We start from the raw sequence: 16,307 nt of genomic DNA on the forward strand, positions 1-16,307 counted from the left end.
GCCTGGATCACGCACTATTGGCGAAGAACTTGGTAATCTTCTGAGTCCCGTCCTGCTTGGACTTGGCAGGGCTCTTGCTGCCGTTGCTCGTCGCACTGATCTTGCTCTGTCTCGACTTCGCAGGTGAAGCTTTTGACGCCATCTTCTTTGGTGGTTCGTCGTCAACCTCCGCATCGGGGGCTTCTCGCTTAATCCCTGCTTTCGCCTGGCTGTCCGCATCATGTGCCGCTTCTGCAATTACTTCCGGCACCGGCTGCGTTCCAGCATGCTGTGATTTGTCCGGCTCCTCTTTGATCGCAACAGTAGGTTCCATCTTGGAACCTTGAGTCTTCTGCTTGGACGAAGCATTGGCGAAGAAGTTGGCAATGTTGGACTTGTTCTCCTTGCTGGCTACGGGAATGATGAAGGACGGCGAGTTGTTGCCGACCTTGCCAACATCCTTGCTGACAGGATAGCACTTTAGTTCGCCATCGAATGGTTTCAGTAGGTCCTGCAATTCCTTGGACCACTCGTTCCTCTTGGGGTCCAGCCAGATTTTGATTTCCTCCGACCCCGGGTTGAGAATAACCGGCATCCTGTCGTGGAGGAATTTGAGCTGCTTGTTAGAATCCGTTGTGATGATGGTGTACGTGTAGCGCTTCTCCTCAGAGTCTGAGGAAGCTGTCAGCTCGCAGCCTCGTAAATACAACACACCATACGGGCTGGCTCACCTTCGTATTTGACGCAGTCCCACAGGCCGGCAAAACACATGAGTTGGCCGTCCTTCCTCTTGACAAAATGTGGGAGCTTGTCTTTGCCGGTCTTAAGCCATTCATAAAATCCTTGCGCGACAATGATGCATCTCTTTCCCGCCTTCATGGTCGACCACATGCCGCCGGGAGTGCTGAGCGAGTCGTCACGGCAGTTGATTGTCTTGGAGAGCGTGGAGTAGCCGGGGTCGCGCTTGGTCCAGAATGGGATCAACCCCCATTGCATGGACTGCATCTTGTACTTTACATTGTCAGTACCTTTTTGAGGCTTCTCTGAGTTGGCGTCTGTCTGTGGGTGATCCTGGTCGGTGCTCTTGTGGCTGCGGTGATGGCTGGCTCCACGGTCTGGAACATCTGCACGGTACACGACGCCGTGATACCCCGGTGCGAAATTGTATGTCTGGCGTGGCGATCCCTGGCCTTCATCTTCAGGGGCTTCATCAACTGGCATATCATCTTGCTCCAACATGCGCCGAATCTGCGACGGGCGCTGCGTGCAAGTGTTTGTTAGTTGCGTCGGAGGAACCCAAGTAAGGGATGTGAGCTCACCAGGGCTAGAACGTATCTCCCGCACATGGTAACAGGGTATATTTAGTTTTTATGAGGGGGTTTACTGATTGAGAGTATATGGCTATTGCACAGTCGCAAATTTCTAACGGCCAGAAAAGTGTTCTGGGTGCAGTGCGGACTCCCAGATCAGTGCATGTCGTCATGCCGACGCGGGGTCCTGATTAGGGAACCAATCTACGCGCATTAGACGCGGTATCACGTGCACCATACCACGTGAGTAGAAGATGTGGCTTTCGTTTCTCACATTTGTTCTTACTTCATCTTGTTATTCTATATTTCATTTGAATTTTTACATTTATAAGATATCGGCGTTTGAATAAAACCGGAGGTGCTTTTATATGAAATTCGAGGGTTATAATGTCAAGTTAGCTTGGTAAGCTTCAGAGGCTTACACGATATCGGAGAAGCGTTGACAAGGAATATCAACGGTTCTATTCATTTGCCGTTAAATTGAATTATCTTGGCTGAAATCTCGAAAGAAAATTGTTGCGTCTTGAATACTTGCAGCGGATAAGAAAGACCGGTAGACTATGAAAACTCATACGAGCCGACGTGTAAACCAACTATTCAAAGTCACTCAACCACTACCGTGAATAGGACGTTTTACTAGGTATTCCGGTATCAGAGCAATCAAGAATATTAATGCTTCTAGTGTTCTAAACGTAGAGGCAGCGTTCTATCAGCCCTTCGTTCATGGCATTCCATCACTACTAAGCGGTTGAACTAGGCATGAACATACAATCACAGGACTCTACAGGATGTAAACATCTGATACACATAGATATCAACGAATTAATCAGTTTCCCCAGATACACATGCTCAAGCAGTTTGAATAACTTGAGCCAGGTCGAGCAGATACGTAAACTGCCAAACACTCAATATTCCGAATAAAGCCAGACCGCCTCCAACATGGCGCCGTAACACCTCCTACTAGACCTTTACGTCTTCTCAAAACGTTGATGTCCACGACTTACGTACCGTGGCTCGTCACACATCGTAGCCTACACAGCTCCAACTCGCCGCAGAATCCACGTCTCCCTTACCATCCCACGAAGCATAACCAGGATACTTGCAGATCGGACGCTGCCTCAGAACGCCGTTGCCAACGGTATCGTTGGCGTACTTCGTCGCCACCAGTTCGTCTACGCCTTTCCCGCCCTCTACCCACGAAACAAGCGCGATCAGCGCATCGTGCGCTGCGTCGTCCAGGCCGGGCACGGGAAACGCGTGCTGCCCGTTCGCCTCCAAGTTGGACGAGTGCCCGCTTCCCCCAAAGTACCACGGCGCGTCGTACACGCTGCCGGAGCAGTGTTGCATGCCCGGGACGAAGAATAGACGGTAAAACTCGTCCAGATCAACGCCCTTCTCTGCCATTGCCATCCACGTCTCGTCGTAGAGCACTCGGCTGACGTCCGTCGGTATGAGGCCGTCCGCGTAGCCGTGGTACTGGATCAACTTGCCCCCTCGCCCGTGAAATTCTGACAGGTCAAAGTTGTCGGCGTTGACGTTTCCGGGGTTGAGTCTTGCTGCCTCGACAAACGTTGCGTAGCCGAAACTGGCCCTCCAGTCCCAGTCCAAATCGTCAAAAAGGTAGTTCTTTGCGTAGTCGGTCCCATACAGGCTGGGCTCGTTTTTGGAACCGAACGAAGACGGCATCTGGATTTCGGAACCGAGTCCGAAGTTGGGATAGAGGTATGTCAGATTGTGGACGTTGGCGTCCGTTTGGATCAGGGGCAGGTACAGCTGCTTGAGAGTTGATATCTGCGGCGCCGTCAGGCATGCAGAGCGATTCGTCGAGTTCGAGGTGCAAAGCAGCTTCTCCGGTCGGAAGTTGCAATGTCTGGGATCCATAATGATACCATCGACAATGCCGTCTGCACCGTCGCACTGCCGGAGCACCTCGTCTCCAATGGTCTTGAAAACGGCTGGTGGAAGGTATCCAGGCCCGTCTTCCGGCAAGTTGATGGCGCCAACTTTAAGCTGCCATAACTGCTGGCTAGTAGACATCCACGCTGGGGCACCAGCAAGAATGCCGTCAAAGTCTTCCGGATGCTCCTGCGCCGACTTGACGCCCTGTCGTCCTCCCGTCGAGCAGCCCGAATAGTAGGACTTGTTCGCCGCGTGTCCGTAATAACCCTCCACGACCTTCTTAGCCAGAACAGTTGAGCCGTGGAGGCTGCGGCCGGCCCAGTCGGCTTTGGTTTCCGGGTTTTTGAGCGCCCAGCTCATATCCTGGCTTGTCGAGTTGTGGCCCGTCGACGTCGAAATCGTTGCGAAGCCGTATTTGACGCCCGTGCCCATGGCATACCAGTTGATGCCCCCAGAGAAGCCTCCGTTGCCGACGGCAAGGAAACGATGGTTCCATTCCTCCGGTAGGAACAAACCAAACGTGTACGACGAGGTTGGTGAAGATGTGACGTTGACTGTCGCAACGCAGAGCGAGGGCAGATGAGTTGCATTTTGGGGATATGCCACGTTTCCCGCCTCACCAAAGGTGCCATTATTGCCAATGGGATGAGCCATCAATACCTCGGCACGGTCATCCTGTACAAACAAGGCATTGAGGCCTTCAACAGAGCACCGAATAGAAGGTTCCTGCGAGGACACTGGGGCGATATGGCTGACTGCCCATAGGGCGAGGCCGAATAGACGCGGCGTGAAGGGCATAATGACCAATGCAACACCAAAGACGATGTGCCAAACCGACGTGAACCCGACCGCTCGGTGCAGCCTGTCCATGAGCGTCTCCTTTATAGGGAGACGTGTTGCTCATCTCCACGCAGTAACCCCAGGGCCATCATAGCTGGGGTGTCGCAGTCTTTGCCTCCTCTCAATGTCCCTGCTGTCTCCGCAACGCATCTTGCCAAACCCCGCCATGCTTGGTTGAAGCCTGTGGGGAGCGTCATTCAAACCCCGCAGTCTCGCTGCGCTAATCCTTCGCGAGATTAATCAGATGAACATCGCATGGGGAAACACTCAACATCAGGTAACGCTGGACTTTTGAAATGTAACCCCAAAGCACGTTACCGGGTAAACCAACTTCCCCGGACAGCGGCCGGCTTCCGCCATCGGCTGTGGGCATGTGCTCAGTCAGGTGTTGATACACGGCATGTTTATCACTTTCGGAGGCGGTTTGCGTTCCTTAATCTCATGTCTTCATCTCGATTTGACCTTACTTCAAAACTAAAGCATATCCTTTTTGGGATCCCGTTACAGAATTGTACAATCCTCGTACTGGTGTGGACGCCATACCGTTTGATAACTCCCGTGTTCCCCTTAGGCATGCCGCCTCGACTTTCGCTTGAGCGCCGTCTCGGTCGCCCATGCATCCTCAAATATCGTCTTGCGCTGTCCAACATCTCCCTTCTCCAGAGCAAGGCGACGGACGACGTGGAACGCACCAGTTCCGACCGACATGGTTTGTCCCATGATGATGCACTCACTCACTCCCTCAATCTGATCCGTCTTCATGCCTGCAGCGGCCTCAAACAAGTGGTCGGGCGTCTTTTCGAAAGACGCCAGCTGCAAAACACTATCTCTCATCTTTGAGAGACCGAAACGTGTGATACCGAGCACCTCGCCCTTGTATGTCATGACATCTGCGAGCAGCTGCATGTGACGCGGGTCGATACCCATGTCTCCCATGACCACCCCAATTTCGTGCGCAATCGTTGTTCTCGCAGCTTCGATGCCTAGCACATCTCGGCATTCCATGACGTTGTTCGACTTCACTCTGCGTCCGTCCACACCTTCCGTGTTCATACATGCGAGCAGGCCGTATCCTTCAACCAGAACGGTATGCGTATCATCTGACGTTTGGATAATGGCACGCGTAGCCTCTGGGTATCCTGAAATAGCCACAGTCGGAATCGTTCTGCGGAGGTAGTTGGCGCGTACCAGAAGATCGCCATGTTCGTCAACGGGCTTGGCCTTCACAGACCGTTTGGAGCTAGCCGATTCGTCAAGACGAACACGGATCTCGATCCTGCTGGGGCCAATGTGCATATCCTGCCGTGAGACCTTGAGCTTCTTGTGTTTGCAGATAGCTTCGGCCACATCGCCCAAGCCAATGCCCAGTTGCATTTCGGACAGGGCATCCATATCCACTTGCAAGACGACGTTTCCTGACTCTGCGAACCATTCGTCTTCAATGTAGCTCAGAATGTCTTCGACAAAAGTTTTCTCGATACGTGCCTTGACAATCCGAGCAGCCGTCATCTCTTTGTCCTGCACCAGCGGACAGGTGATGACGGGGGTACTGATGAGCTTGGAGGCGTTGATGATTTCCTTGATACGTGGCACACCCTGCGTGATACTCATACCGGCGACACCAGCGAAATGGAACGTCTTGAGCGTCATTTGGGTACCAGGTTCACCAATGGACTGGGCTCCGACGGCGCCGACGGCGTGGCCGGGTTCAACATGTGCCTTCTTGTACTTCTCTAGGCATAGTCGGACGAAGAGCCGCAGGGTTGACTCGGACACCTTGGCCACCTTGTCTGCGAAGGCCTTCTTTGCCTTGATCTCGCTCTCGTCGACATCAACATCCATGCTTTCTGCCGAGGCCGTCAAGCCTGTAAGCTCCATCACGCGGCGGAGCTTGTTGGATCGGCCACTAACATACGACTCCAGAGACCTCAGGAAGTCTCTGGCGCCTTCGTGCTCGTCAGTGAACCTGTCCTCTTCGTTGTTGTAGTCAAGGACGTCGTCGCCAACAAGGGCCTTTCTTGGGTAGCGTGCCCGCTCCCGAGCAAGCATGCCGTCGCAGCATTTGTCGATTTCATCCGGCAAAAGGGCCGCCTCATCGTTGTCCCACGTCAGATTCTCAGCGTGTGACCAGGTACGGTCAAAGTTCACAGGCTTTGCCGAGCCCTCCATATCGACAGGATCCAGCTTGTCAGCGCCGAACTGGAACTGGACGATGCCTCCTCCTGAAGTCCGCACCGTGTCGTCGTATTGAGTGGAAAGATCCTCCAAAGATTTCATCAGTCTACGCGACATATATCCGGTTTCGGCCGTCTTGACGGCAGTATCAACTAGACCTTCACGACCAGACATGGCGTGGAAGATGAACTCGGTAGGGAGCAGACCCGAGTAGAAACTGTTGGCCACGAAACCCTTTGAAGGAGGCTGAGGAGCGTTCTTGTGGAAATGGGGAAGCGTTCTGTCCTGGAAACCATCGGCAACACGCTTACCGCCGATAATCTGCTGTCCGACTAGGGCAACCATCTGAGCGACGTTAATCTCCGAACCCTTGGATCCGGATTTGGCCATGACAAGCGGGGCATTGTTCCTGCTGAGTGTCTCGATACAGTGAGAACCGGCCTGAGTTCTGACTTTGCTGAGAAGTCCTGAGATGGAGTTCTCGAGGGTCTGTTCCATGTTGCAACCGGTGGCCTTTTCAAGCTTACCCTTCTTGTACTTGTCGATCAGCTCGTCAACATCCTTGTTCGCGTCCTTGATCATTTTGCTCTTCTTCTCCAATAGCAGCTCCGTAGGGTAGACGTCGCCAACACCAATAGAGAAGCCGCGGTTGGTCAGATGCCGAGCGCACAGCTTGGCCAGGCGGTTCATCGTTACCACGGCGGCATCAGGGCCGAAATCTCTTAGGATGACATAAAAGACAGAGTCCTTCTTTCCTGAACCAACAGTAGATTTGTCCATTCTACCGCACATGACCTCGGAGTTGCGAATGACGAGCCATCCGTCGTTGGGGTCCATGTCAGGGCACTGGCCAGCCCTGGCCTTGTACTCTCTGCACTTGGCGTCGAGGTTAATCTTGACTGGGCTGTCTTTGTTGGGCCGCATCATCATGCTGAATACCTGCTTGCCAGTCCACAGAGCCTGAGGTTTCAAAATAGCAGGAGGAGGGAGGTCGAGATGAACCTTTCCATCCATCATGTGCATGCAGATGTAGGTGAAGGTCTTGCGGTCAAAGAATCGGTCCTTGCCACTGAGCAGATATGCAGCAGTGATGAAATCCTGAGTGGCAGCAATAACGGGCTCTCCGTTCTTCGGGGTTGCCAAGTTGTGCTTTACGCCCATGAGATTGATGGCCTCTGCGCGGGCCTCTTCGGTCTGGGGCACGTGAAGGTTCATTTCGTCGCCGTCGAAATCAGCGTTGTAGGGGCCGCAAACACACTCATTGAGTCTGAATGTCCTCCACGGTCGTACCTTGACCAAATGGCTCATGATACTAAGTTTGTGAAGAGAGGGCTGACGGTTGAAGAGCACAATGTCGTTGTCTTCCAGATGACGCTCGACGACGTCGCCAACTTTCAGGTCCTGCGCTACTTGGTTTCTGTTACCGAATCTCAAGGAGATCTTGTAACCTCCGTCATCATTTTTGATGACTTGCTGTGCACCTGGCCAGATGTTGGGTCCATTACGGACGCATTCTCTGAGCTTTTTGATATTGTAGTCCGACACCCGCTCTGGATAGGTCAAGTTCTTGGCCACGAGCTGAGGAACAGCAACCTGGTCAATTCCAAGGTTGGGATCAGGAGAAATGACAGTTCTACCTGAGAAGTCGACACGCTTGCCAGACAAGTTGCCACGGAATCGACCTTGCTTTCCCTTCAACCTCTGGCAGAAGCCTCGTACAGCCTTGCCAAAACCGGGCTGCTGGAGACCGGGTACATCGCTGTTGACGTACATGGCGACCTGGAGTTGGAGATACTCCCATTGTTCCATGATGGTTTGAACGGGTGAGCCCTTTTGTAGTGCGGATCGGATCATACCGCTCACCCACACAATGTCGGCAAGTTTCGTTGTGATGTCGTCTTCGTTACTGGCATTGTCCTGGGCAACCGAAGGTCTAATGCATACAGGAGGCGCAGGGAGGAACTGCCAGATAAACATTTCGGGGCGACCCTCGGCAGGATCCAAACCAAGGAGTTCACAGTCGGTAGGGCTGATCATCTTGAACAGGTTCAAAACCCTCAAGGGGTTCATGTCCTCCATGGCTTTGCGGAGATGCTTGTCCAACTCTCCATTGTGTTTCCTCGCTTCGTTGAACGACTCGTCAAACTTGATCTTGCTCTCGGGGGGCACCTTCTTGGCAGACGTGGACTTGTTGTAAGTGACAAACTTGTCGTGGGCCAGCTTGAGCACGCCGACCTTGCGAATCTGGCCTTGAACAGAGCCGCAGTACATGCAGTTCTTGACCTTGCGACACTGCTCGTTGATTCGCTTGCAGATCTGGGAGCGTCGTAGATTGTCCAGTAGTGGTCGTCGAAGTTCTTTAAGGAAGGCTCGGCGCTCGGTCTCGGTGAGCAGAACTTTGCCACAGTCCTTAATAGTTGTTAGTCGGCAGCGTACAGACACAAGAAGAAAGAAACACCCACCTTGCAGATATCCTGTAGAATCATCATGACAAATCGCAAGTAGCCGATGTGAAAGGCAGGCAAAGGAAGTCTGACATGGCCGAAGTGACCAGTGCAGTTCTGTAGCGATTCCTGACAGGTTGCACATTTTCCAGTCTTGCTCGACGTGCCCTAATACTCGAATGGTTAAATGAATACTGGTCCTGGGTTTACAAGAGGGGTGCTTACCAGGCGAGGGTCAAGGGGACCATGCTGATAAGGGGCTCTGTTCTTTTCGATGTCGTACAATAAACGATCGGAAACTTCGAGGACGGCCTGGTTCGCGATATCTTGGTTCGACCTGTAAGCGAGCAACGGATCAGCATGAATGCATCCAAACAAGGGCGAGGGGTGGGAAAAGACTGACTGAATGCCGAACTTGATGCCCTTGAATCGCTTGGGCAGCTTGTCGACAAGCTGCGACTTGACCGGGGTGACGGTAGTTGTGGTCGCCATTGCGGCGGTTTATTTTGGTTTGCAGTTGCGATTCAGGAACGCTCCTAGGTGGGAGGTGGAGGGATGTGGCGGGGAGGTTGGTGAGTCAAGATCGAGGTCCTTGAATTGCGAAGTCTACCGGTCGTGTTCGATGATGGTGTGTTTGCGCATTCGCCGTAGGGTCATGATCATGGCTCGAGGAGTATAATTACGTTAATCGCAGAAACCGTTTATGTCGGGGGCGACAGGCTGCTAGGGAGAGGCGGTCATCGGGTATAATGTGGCGGCGTGGTTTGGGGGGATTTGGAGGCTGGATTGTTGGACCAGAGTTGAATTGGAAATTTTGTGATGGAGGCACGGCGAAGTAGCGCGGGAGGGACGCTCAATGCAGGTCGTACCCCACCATCGAAAAAAGCAGCTGTGCCCCACCTTTGCAGCGCAGGGCGTTTTGCACTATCGCACGGTGCCATCATTGGAGGAAATGAATGATGACACAGTGTATATAGCGGCGGGTGCATTGTGCAGCTCGGTGTGAGTCTTCCCAAGCACCCAAAGTGAGTGAGTGAGTCTTCAGGCTTGTCTGCAGATCAGAGCCAGGCCTTAGGATGAAAGGTACGTACCGGGCTTATCAGTACGCGACGGGCCCAGATACTTTAGACAAAGTCCCTCCAGCTGATCCCTCTATCTCACAAGGTGTTATCGTATTATTGTCTGTATTCCTCTACATTCTGTCTTAATTATCATTTTTAATACCATTTTCTGGTAAGTGTAAATGCCGTGTACTTGGACTGTCTACAACCATGTTGTTTTATCTGCTGTCTTGTTTAATCCCTCGGGAAAGAAAGTAGCGATTGCGGCTTATCGTCCTCCGCTTATCCGTGATAAGGTAACATTTGCGGGCGGGAAACACACTGGGATGCACCTAAAGCAGTGTACTACTGCTATGTATCTCCCCAGCCAAGGAAACACTGTAAATTACCCTCGCCTAGCTGTCCAACGAAGCTGCAGCTGCCCCGCGGTCGGCCCAGACCGCCTCCAGTAACGCTCCGCTAACGCCGTCGTATTCCATTTACACGGGACCGAGAACCGCTGCGTCATGGGGTCCCTGGAGCCCGGAACAGCTCCTTACCCCCCTCCCCATGTACAAAGCCAGCTGACTGGAGCCCTCCACGCCTTCATCATGCCCGTGGGTTCAAGCTTAGGTGCTGCTGCGCCGTTATGGAGGTGGTACCTGGAAGCTAGCTCCTCTTGCTCTCTCCAAATGGCGGGTTTCTTCTACTCGCGCCTCACCTTGCAATTTCCAGGTTCAACAGCACACGTTGTCCATACCGTCCATCATCAATCAAACATCCCTTGAGCAAATCTACCCCCCCTACAATACAACCAGATCTCCGTGCCTTTCTTCCCCTCCCTTCGTTGGCCTTCTCTCGACACCTCAACCTTGCTCTTGCTCCAGTCTGAAACCAGCATTCCTTGTTCCCGCCCTCCCAGCTCGAGCTTCCCCGAAACTGCTCACACCCAAACTCGTCCTATAAACCCCCCCAGTCTACCCTCCAGTCTTTCCGGGCCCACGGTGACGCACATATAAGTTTCTCCTCCCCCTTCCGACGCCTCTCTCAAGTTGGCGCTCGCTGTGCATCGCTCGACGCAGACCTGGGGACGACGAACTTGCAGAAAGCCGATCCTCATCCCCACGTCCCTCTCCCGCTGCTACTGGACGTCTCGCCAGAGAACCCCCGAATGGCACTCTGCCCACCAGCAAACGATGGCTCCCAGCGGCCCCGACCGCAAAGCAGAAAAGTCGTACCTTTCGTCCGCCGTCGATTCCATTAATCCCTGGTCCGGGACTCGAAGCTCAACCCCCACGCCCAAGGATCCTGCGCCCCAGCCTGTTCCAGTCCCGACCGCCCGTCCTGGCGATCATAGCATAACCCACTTATACGGTCAGAGCACCAAAAGCTATCCCGTTGACTGTCCTCCTCTCAATGTCCTGTGGTACCATGCCACTGATGTAAGTGCCCTACTTCCCACCGTGTTTCTTTGAGGGTCCGTCTCGCTAATCACTTATCAGGTGCCCAAGCGAAAGGCCCAGTTCCTGAGAGACAAGTCGAAGCCCACCGACGACACCAAGCCTGCACCCCAGCCGAAGAAGTTCGTTCCCTTTGACAAAGGCGATTCAAGAGCAATAGAGGTAGCGTACCAGCGCCTGTTGGAGGATTCTGAGAAGCGGAGAAGCGAACGTTCATTGCGAAACGTGTCTGGAAGCTCCAGACGTGGCCGCAAGAATACCGACGACGATGATACACACAGCAGTTTAGAGACGAGCCCCGACGGCACTCAAACACCCAAAACCCGCGTTCCAGTGAGCGAAGACTACCTCTTCGATGTCGACATCGAGAAGCGAGAGTTCGCGCCTGTCTACTGGCTTGGAGCCGTGTATGAGGTCCGCCGCGGTACTTGGTTCTACGACGAAGGCTCATCGCTGAGACCATGCGAGGAGAATCTGGCGTCTCAGTTGGAGGAGGGATACCTCAAGGTCAAACCCTGGCTGTATCCTAAGCCGCGAATTCGCAGCGACTCCAAGAACAAAGATGTCACACCCAAGGCATCAGTAGAGAATTTACGGGCTGCAGCTTCGACGGCATCTGCAGCAGAAGGCAATAACAAATCCCAGGCACTGCAGAACCAGCACCAGCCGTCCTCCCATAGGCTATTCGGCGCATGGATGAACAGCATCGCTACTTACCAGGACTCCACCACCGCCTGGTTGACGTCAGATAGCATGCTGTCCTGGGTGACCTCAACCATGTACGAAAGATTCTCCGGTGGCGGTTACATGAGCGGTGTCAAGCTTGTGAGAGGCTACTCTGACGTAGCAAAAAACAAGAAGGAAAAGCAGCCAGCCACCCCAACCGAGGCTACCAACACCTTACAGCTAGATGAGAAAGAACAAAAGAAACTAAAAAGGAGATCCGCGCCCCCGACCTCCAGACCTTCGCAATCCAGCGAAGAAATGTCGCGTGCTGAAGACGATTCAAGTAGAGAGAATGCCCTACAAAGACAGATCTCGTCGTTGATGGAGGGAGCTGAGCACCGCAATCAAGAAGAACAAGAAGAGGAGATTCGCAAACGTGAAGAGAAGGAAATCGAGAACGACTACAACGGCCAGTTTGGCGAAAAACAGGGCCGAGAAATTGAGCACCTGGTGCTAGTAACACATGGAATCGGCCAGCTTCTTGGCATCCGGTAGGTTTCCGGCGTTGGCTTGTATATGAAGATATGCTAACTGATGACCACAGCATGGAAAGTGTCAATTTTGTCCACGATGTCAACGTCCTACGTAAGAACTTCAAGTCAGTCTACTCGAGCTCGGCAGACCTTCGGGCCCTGAATTCGGAACTGGAAGACGGCCCGAAAAATTGTCGGGTCCAGGTTCTACCAGTCTGTTGGAGACATCTGCTTGATTTTCCCAAGAAAAGAGAAAAGAAGAATGAACAAGACATTGGAGACGGTGCTCTGGACGATGATGAATGTGAGTTACCCTCGCCACTTTTAGACAACACAGCTGCTAACCGGTATGGCAAAGATCCATCTTTGGAAGATATTACCATTGAGGGCGTGGCTTTCGCCAGGTCCTTGATTTCAGATCTTGCTCTTGACGTGTTGTTGTACCAGAGCGCGTACCGAGAGCAGATCTCGGAGATTGTGTTGAAGGAGTCGAATCGTATATACAAACTCTTCCTAGCCAGGAACCCTGAATTCAAGGGCAAGGTTCATGTCATCGGCCACTCGCTTGGCTCTGCCATTATGTTTGACATACTGTGCCGACAGAAGGAGAGAAGCAAGGCCTTGGAAACTCCAAGGAATCCGTTACGCTTCTGGCCCCCCCAGGAGAAGGCTGAAGGCGTCAAGGATCGGGAGGCAAACGAGTTGAGGTTTGAGTTCGACGTAGATGATTTCTACTGCCTCGGATCGCCGATAGGCTTGTTTCAAATGCTCAAGGGCCGGTAAGTCGACGAGGTTCCTTCGAGTTCTGTATACTAACTCTCGAGAAGCACCATATCAGCACGTCACCTCCCCAATGCTCTGCCATCAGAGAGTCCCATGAACCCAGAGTTGATTGACGATCCATTCCTCACGGCTGCCCCGACGTCACCGACACAGCGCGTTTCCGCCATTACAGGGTTGCCGTATTCAGTCTCATCGCCAAAAGTGGCACAATTATTCAACATTTTCCATCCTTCGGATCCTATCAGCTACCGGCTTGAGCCACTGATATCATCAGCCATGTCCACCTTAAAACCCCAGATTCTGCCATACACCAAGAAGGGCATATTTGGCAACGTGGCGCAGCAAGGCCTGTCAGGCATCGGTATGAAGGTCGGACAAAGTGTTAGCGGTCTTTGGTCCAGCCTGAGTGCGGGCATCGCGAGTAACCTGCTCAACAGAAGCCTTGGTCTAAGCAACGAAGACGTGGCCAAGATGAACTCGGCTTCAACCCAGCCTCAGGTGTCCGGGACGGGAGCCGCGGCGGCGGGTGGAAACATGACTGACAGTGGCGTGATATCCGACGCGTCCAAACTCGTGGAAAAGACCAACGAGCGCAAGAAGCAGCTTGCGGACTCGAAATCCATGATGGGTCGTACGAGCCTCAGCGGTAATGAAATGACGCTGATTGATGATGAGCTCGAGACTCTCTACTCCAAGTTTCAGGAGAAGCGCGTGGACCTGGCCAAGTCAAATGACGATGGCGGCGCGGCCGACTGGCTGGAAGCGGAGCGGAAGGCGCAGAAGCTGCGGCGCGAGGAGATGAAAGTCCGGGCACTGAACCGCAATGGGCGTGTCGACTACAGCGTTCAGGAGTAAGTTTATATTTTCTTTTTTTTCCTCTTTTTTTTTTTATATCGTCCCTAAGAAACGGTTTGAGGTCGTCTTGTCGCTAACTCGTATGTTCAGGAGCGTCCTCGACTTCAACCCCATGAACACAATTGCTTCGCACATGAGTTACTGGTCTGACGAGGACGTCAGCCATTTCATCCTATCACAACTTCTTTCTAATAGATCGCGGGCAAACCGGAGATAGACTAGATTAGACATTGGTCAAGCGGGCAAGGAATTCTTGTATTTATTCGTTTCTTGTACAATTGGACGAATTCGTTTCAACATTCATCTGCATCACGGAACTACCTGCGGTGACGACACTTGCTTCACAATTTTTGACTGCTCAACTCTGGGTATCTTTATTCTCTTACAAAAGGGTCAACAAACTATGGACGCAGAATACCGGCATCGACGAGGGCAGCCCAGCGCGCGGGCATGCTCCTGGCGACATCCTCGGCGGTCTGGCCAGCCTCGGTGCGCAGAGCCCGAATGTCCTCGGCGTTGTCGTTGGTCAGGCGAACGATCTGTAGAGCCTCGGCCGCCTGGCGGGCGGACTGGGGAAAGACGTCGGTGGGCACGGGCGAGGCAATCCAGAGCAGCAGCCAGACGACCTCCTCCTGGGACTTCTCAACAGCGACGTGGAGGGCACTCTTGCCGCCGGCCAAGGGATCCTGGTAGCGGATGAGCTGACCCAGCTGGGCGACGTCGCCGGCCAGCTCCTCGTTGGCATCCTGCAGAAGCTCAACGATGCCCTGGACGTCACCCTCGGAGCACATGAGGTGGTAGGCGCGGGCGGGACGGGCCTCCGGGTGGGCGTCCAAGTAAGCTTCCTCGGTGATGTTGGGCAGGATGTCGAGGCCATCCTGCAGACCGCCCTCGTTGACGTAGCGGGTCAAGATGGCGGTGCCAGGGGGGGTATGCAAGAAAGGGTTGGTGACGGAGGGGCCCTGCTGGTTTGTTGGCAGGTATTTTTGGCAGGACGGGCAGTTGAGAGAGATGGCAATCTCTGCAGACTGATCCAGGAGACATTGCCTATGGGGGAGGGGGATGTGGTGTGAGCAATGCAAAGCCATCTCATCGTGTGTTAGTGGGGATAGCATGTGAGCGTGTTTGCATACCAGTGAAAGTGACATCCGCAGGGCAACTCCAGGTCATCGGGGACATTCTGAGGTTCCTCGCCGACCTGGCCCTCGTTATCGCTGTCTGGTTCGATGCTAATGACCAGGGGGTCTTCACAAGCCTTGCAGACGGAGGCCATGTTTGTGGTCGGTGTTTCTCGTGATATGGTGAGAAATGAGTAGGATGATACCGCAAAGTTGTTTCCGCGGGAGAGCGGGAGAGGGGGGCTTTGATGAGGGGAAGAGGGGAATAGTTGGGACGCAGTGATTAGATGGGGTGAAGGAGTCAGTCAGAGCTTAATAGCCTGAAGTTTGCGAATCGGGTGTTGAGCCGGGCGTCCTTGACACAAAAAGCTTCTACGTCGCGATGAAGGCATCGAGATCAGAAAATTCGAGGTGGGGGTTTGCTGAGGAGCGGGGACTGTGCCGACGGTGGGATAAGCACACGGTAAGAGACATGGTAGCGAAGTTGGATCATACAGTGCGCAGGCTTATGTATGCATTTCCGTCTCCGATACAACCCCCCTTGGCGCTGAAGTACCTGGTCTTCCCTGTACCTCCACGTTCCAGAACATTACCTAGAGGGGCTAATTGATATTATCTCTGGGTCATTGGGCATCCAAAGATGGACTTGCCCGTGTAAGTGGATGGATGAATGGGCAGCATGAGAGATCCCTCAGGGGAGCCGTGTGCCTTGGCTTCCTGAAAGTGAACTGAGATCTGTATATCACAAGGCAACACAAAAAGAGCAACAAAAGCGGACCCGGTCAAGTCCCAGGCACCCATTTGCAAGTCATCCTCGGCAGCGTCGTGGACTCTCATGGACGGCTTAGATGCGAGCAGGCGTGGATTCATGGAACAGGTGTTTCGGTGCCTGGCGAGCCACGTGGGCATCGTCAAATCTAACAGCCAGATGGGGAAGTTTTGCTGCAGCCTGTGAAATGACGAGGAGCCTGGTATACTCAGCCTCGAGGGAAATGTTTGTGCGGTGGTTTACTCTTTTTTCTTTTTCTTTTTCTTTTGGGAATGGTCTTGTGCCTGCAATTGCGTACGTTGGTCTTTACGCAATACACCCGACTTACTGTCTGGCAGCCTTACGCAATTTAGTGTGGCTGGTGTATACAACGTACTGGTGCGTGTGCTTGTGGTGGTGGAAGAGATGACAGGAGGCACCTGGCTTGTCCAAACCA

At 53.3% G+C, this 16,307-nt stretch overlaps 5 protein-coding genes across 5 annotated transcripts; 1 reads left to right on the forward strand and 4 right to left on the reverse strand.

Moving 5' to 3' along the window:
• Positions 1 to 7: 7 nt before the first annotated feature.
• Positions 8 to 1,218, reverse strand: CTRU02_215031 (DUF159 domain protein; the record flags this gene model as incomplete). Its single annotated transcript, XM_036726458.2, has 2 exons — positions 8 to 651; positions 711 to 1,218. The coding sequence occupies 2 exons, from the start codon at positions 1,216 to 1,218 to the stop codon at positions 8 to 10; spliced, it is 1,152 nt and encodes a 383-aa protein (XP_036581645.2).
• Positions 1,219 to 2,306: 1,088 nt separating this feature from the next.
• CTRU02_215032 (feruloyl esterase b precursor) lies at positions 2,307 to 3,986 on the reverse strand (the record flags this gene model as incomplete). The annotated part of the gene is made up of 1 exon (XM_036726457.1): positions 2,307 to 3,986. The coding sequence occupies one exon, from the start codon at positions 3,984 to 3,986 to the stop codon at positions 2,307 to 2,309; it is 1,680 nt and encodes a 559-aa protein (XP_036581644.1).
• Positions 3,987 to 4,595: 609 nt separating this feature from the next.
• Positions 4,596 to 9,139, reverse strand: CTRU02_215033 (DNA-directed RNA polymerase iii largest; the record flags this gene model as incomplete). Its single annotated transcript, XM_036726456.1, has 4 exons — positions 4,596 to 8,615; positions 8,666 to 8,815; positions 8,873 to 8,984; positions 9,051 to 9,139. The coding sequence occupies 4 exons, from the start codon at positions 9,137 to 9,139 to the stop codon at positions 4,596 to 4,598; spliced, it is 4,371 nt and encodes a 1,456-aa protein (XP_036581643.1).
• A 1,570-nt stretch (positions 9,140 to 10,709) lies between these two features.
• CTRU02_215034 (DDHD domain-containing protein) lies at positions 10,710 to 14,201 on the forward strand (the record flags this gene model as incomplete). Its single annotated transcript, XM_036726454.2, has 6 exons — positions 10,710 to 11,129; positions 11,190 to 12,364; positions 12,418 to 12,650; positions 12,705 to 13,125; positions 13,174 to 13,980; positions 14,075 to 14,201. Coding segments are annotated over 6 exons (3,183 nt in total), but the record flags the coding sequence as incomplete, so codon positions are not given.
• Positions 14,202 to 14,385: 184 nt separating this feature from the next.
• Positions 14,386 to 15,257, reverse strand: CTRU02_215035 (uncharacterized protein; the record flags this gene model as incomplete). Its single annotated transcript, XM_036726455.1, has 2 exons — positions 14,386 to 15,031; positions 15,118 to 15,257. 2 exons carry the CDS (start codon positions 15,255 to 15,257, stop codon positions 14,386 to 14,388), a joined length of 786 nt encoding a protein of 261 aa, XP_036581641.1.
• Positions 15,258 to 16,307: the final 1,050 nt, after the last annotated feature.

This window comes from Colletotrichum truncatum (assembly GCF_014235925.2).
Source record: "Colletotrichum truncatum strain CMES1059 chromosome Unknown Contig_0012, whole genome shotgun sequence".
NCBI classification, from domain to species: domain Eukaryota; kingdom Fungi; phylum Ascomycota; class Sordariomycetes; order Glomerellales; family Glomerellaceae; genus Colletotrichum; species Colletotrichum truncatum.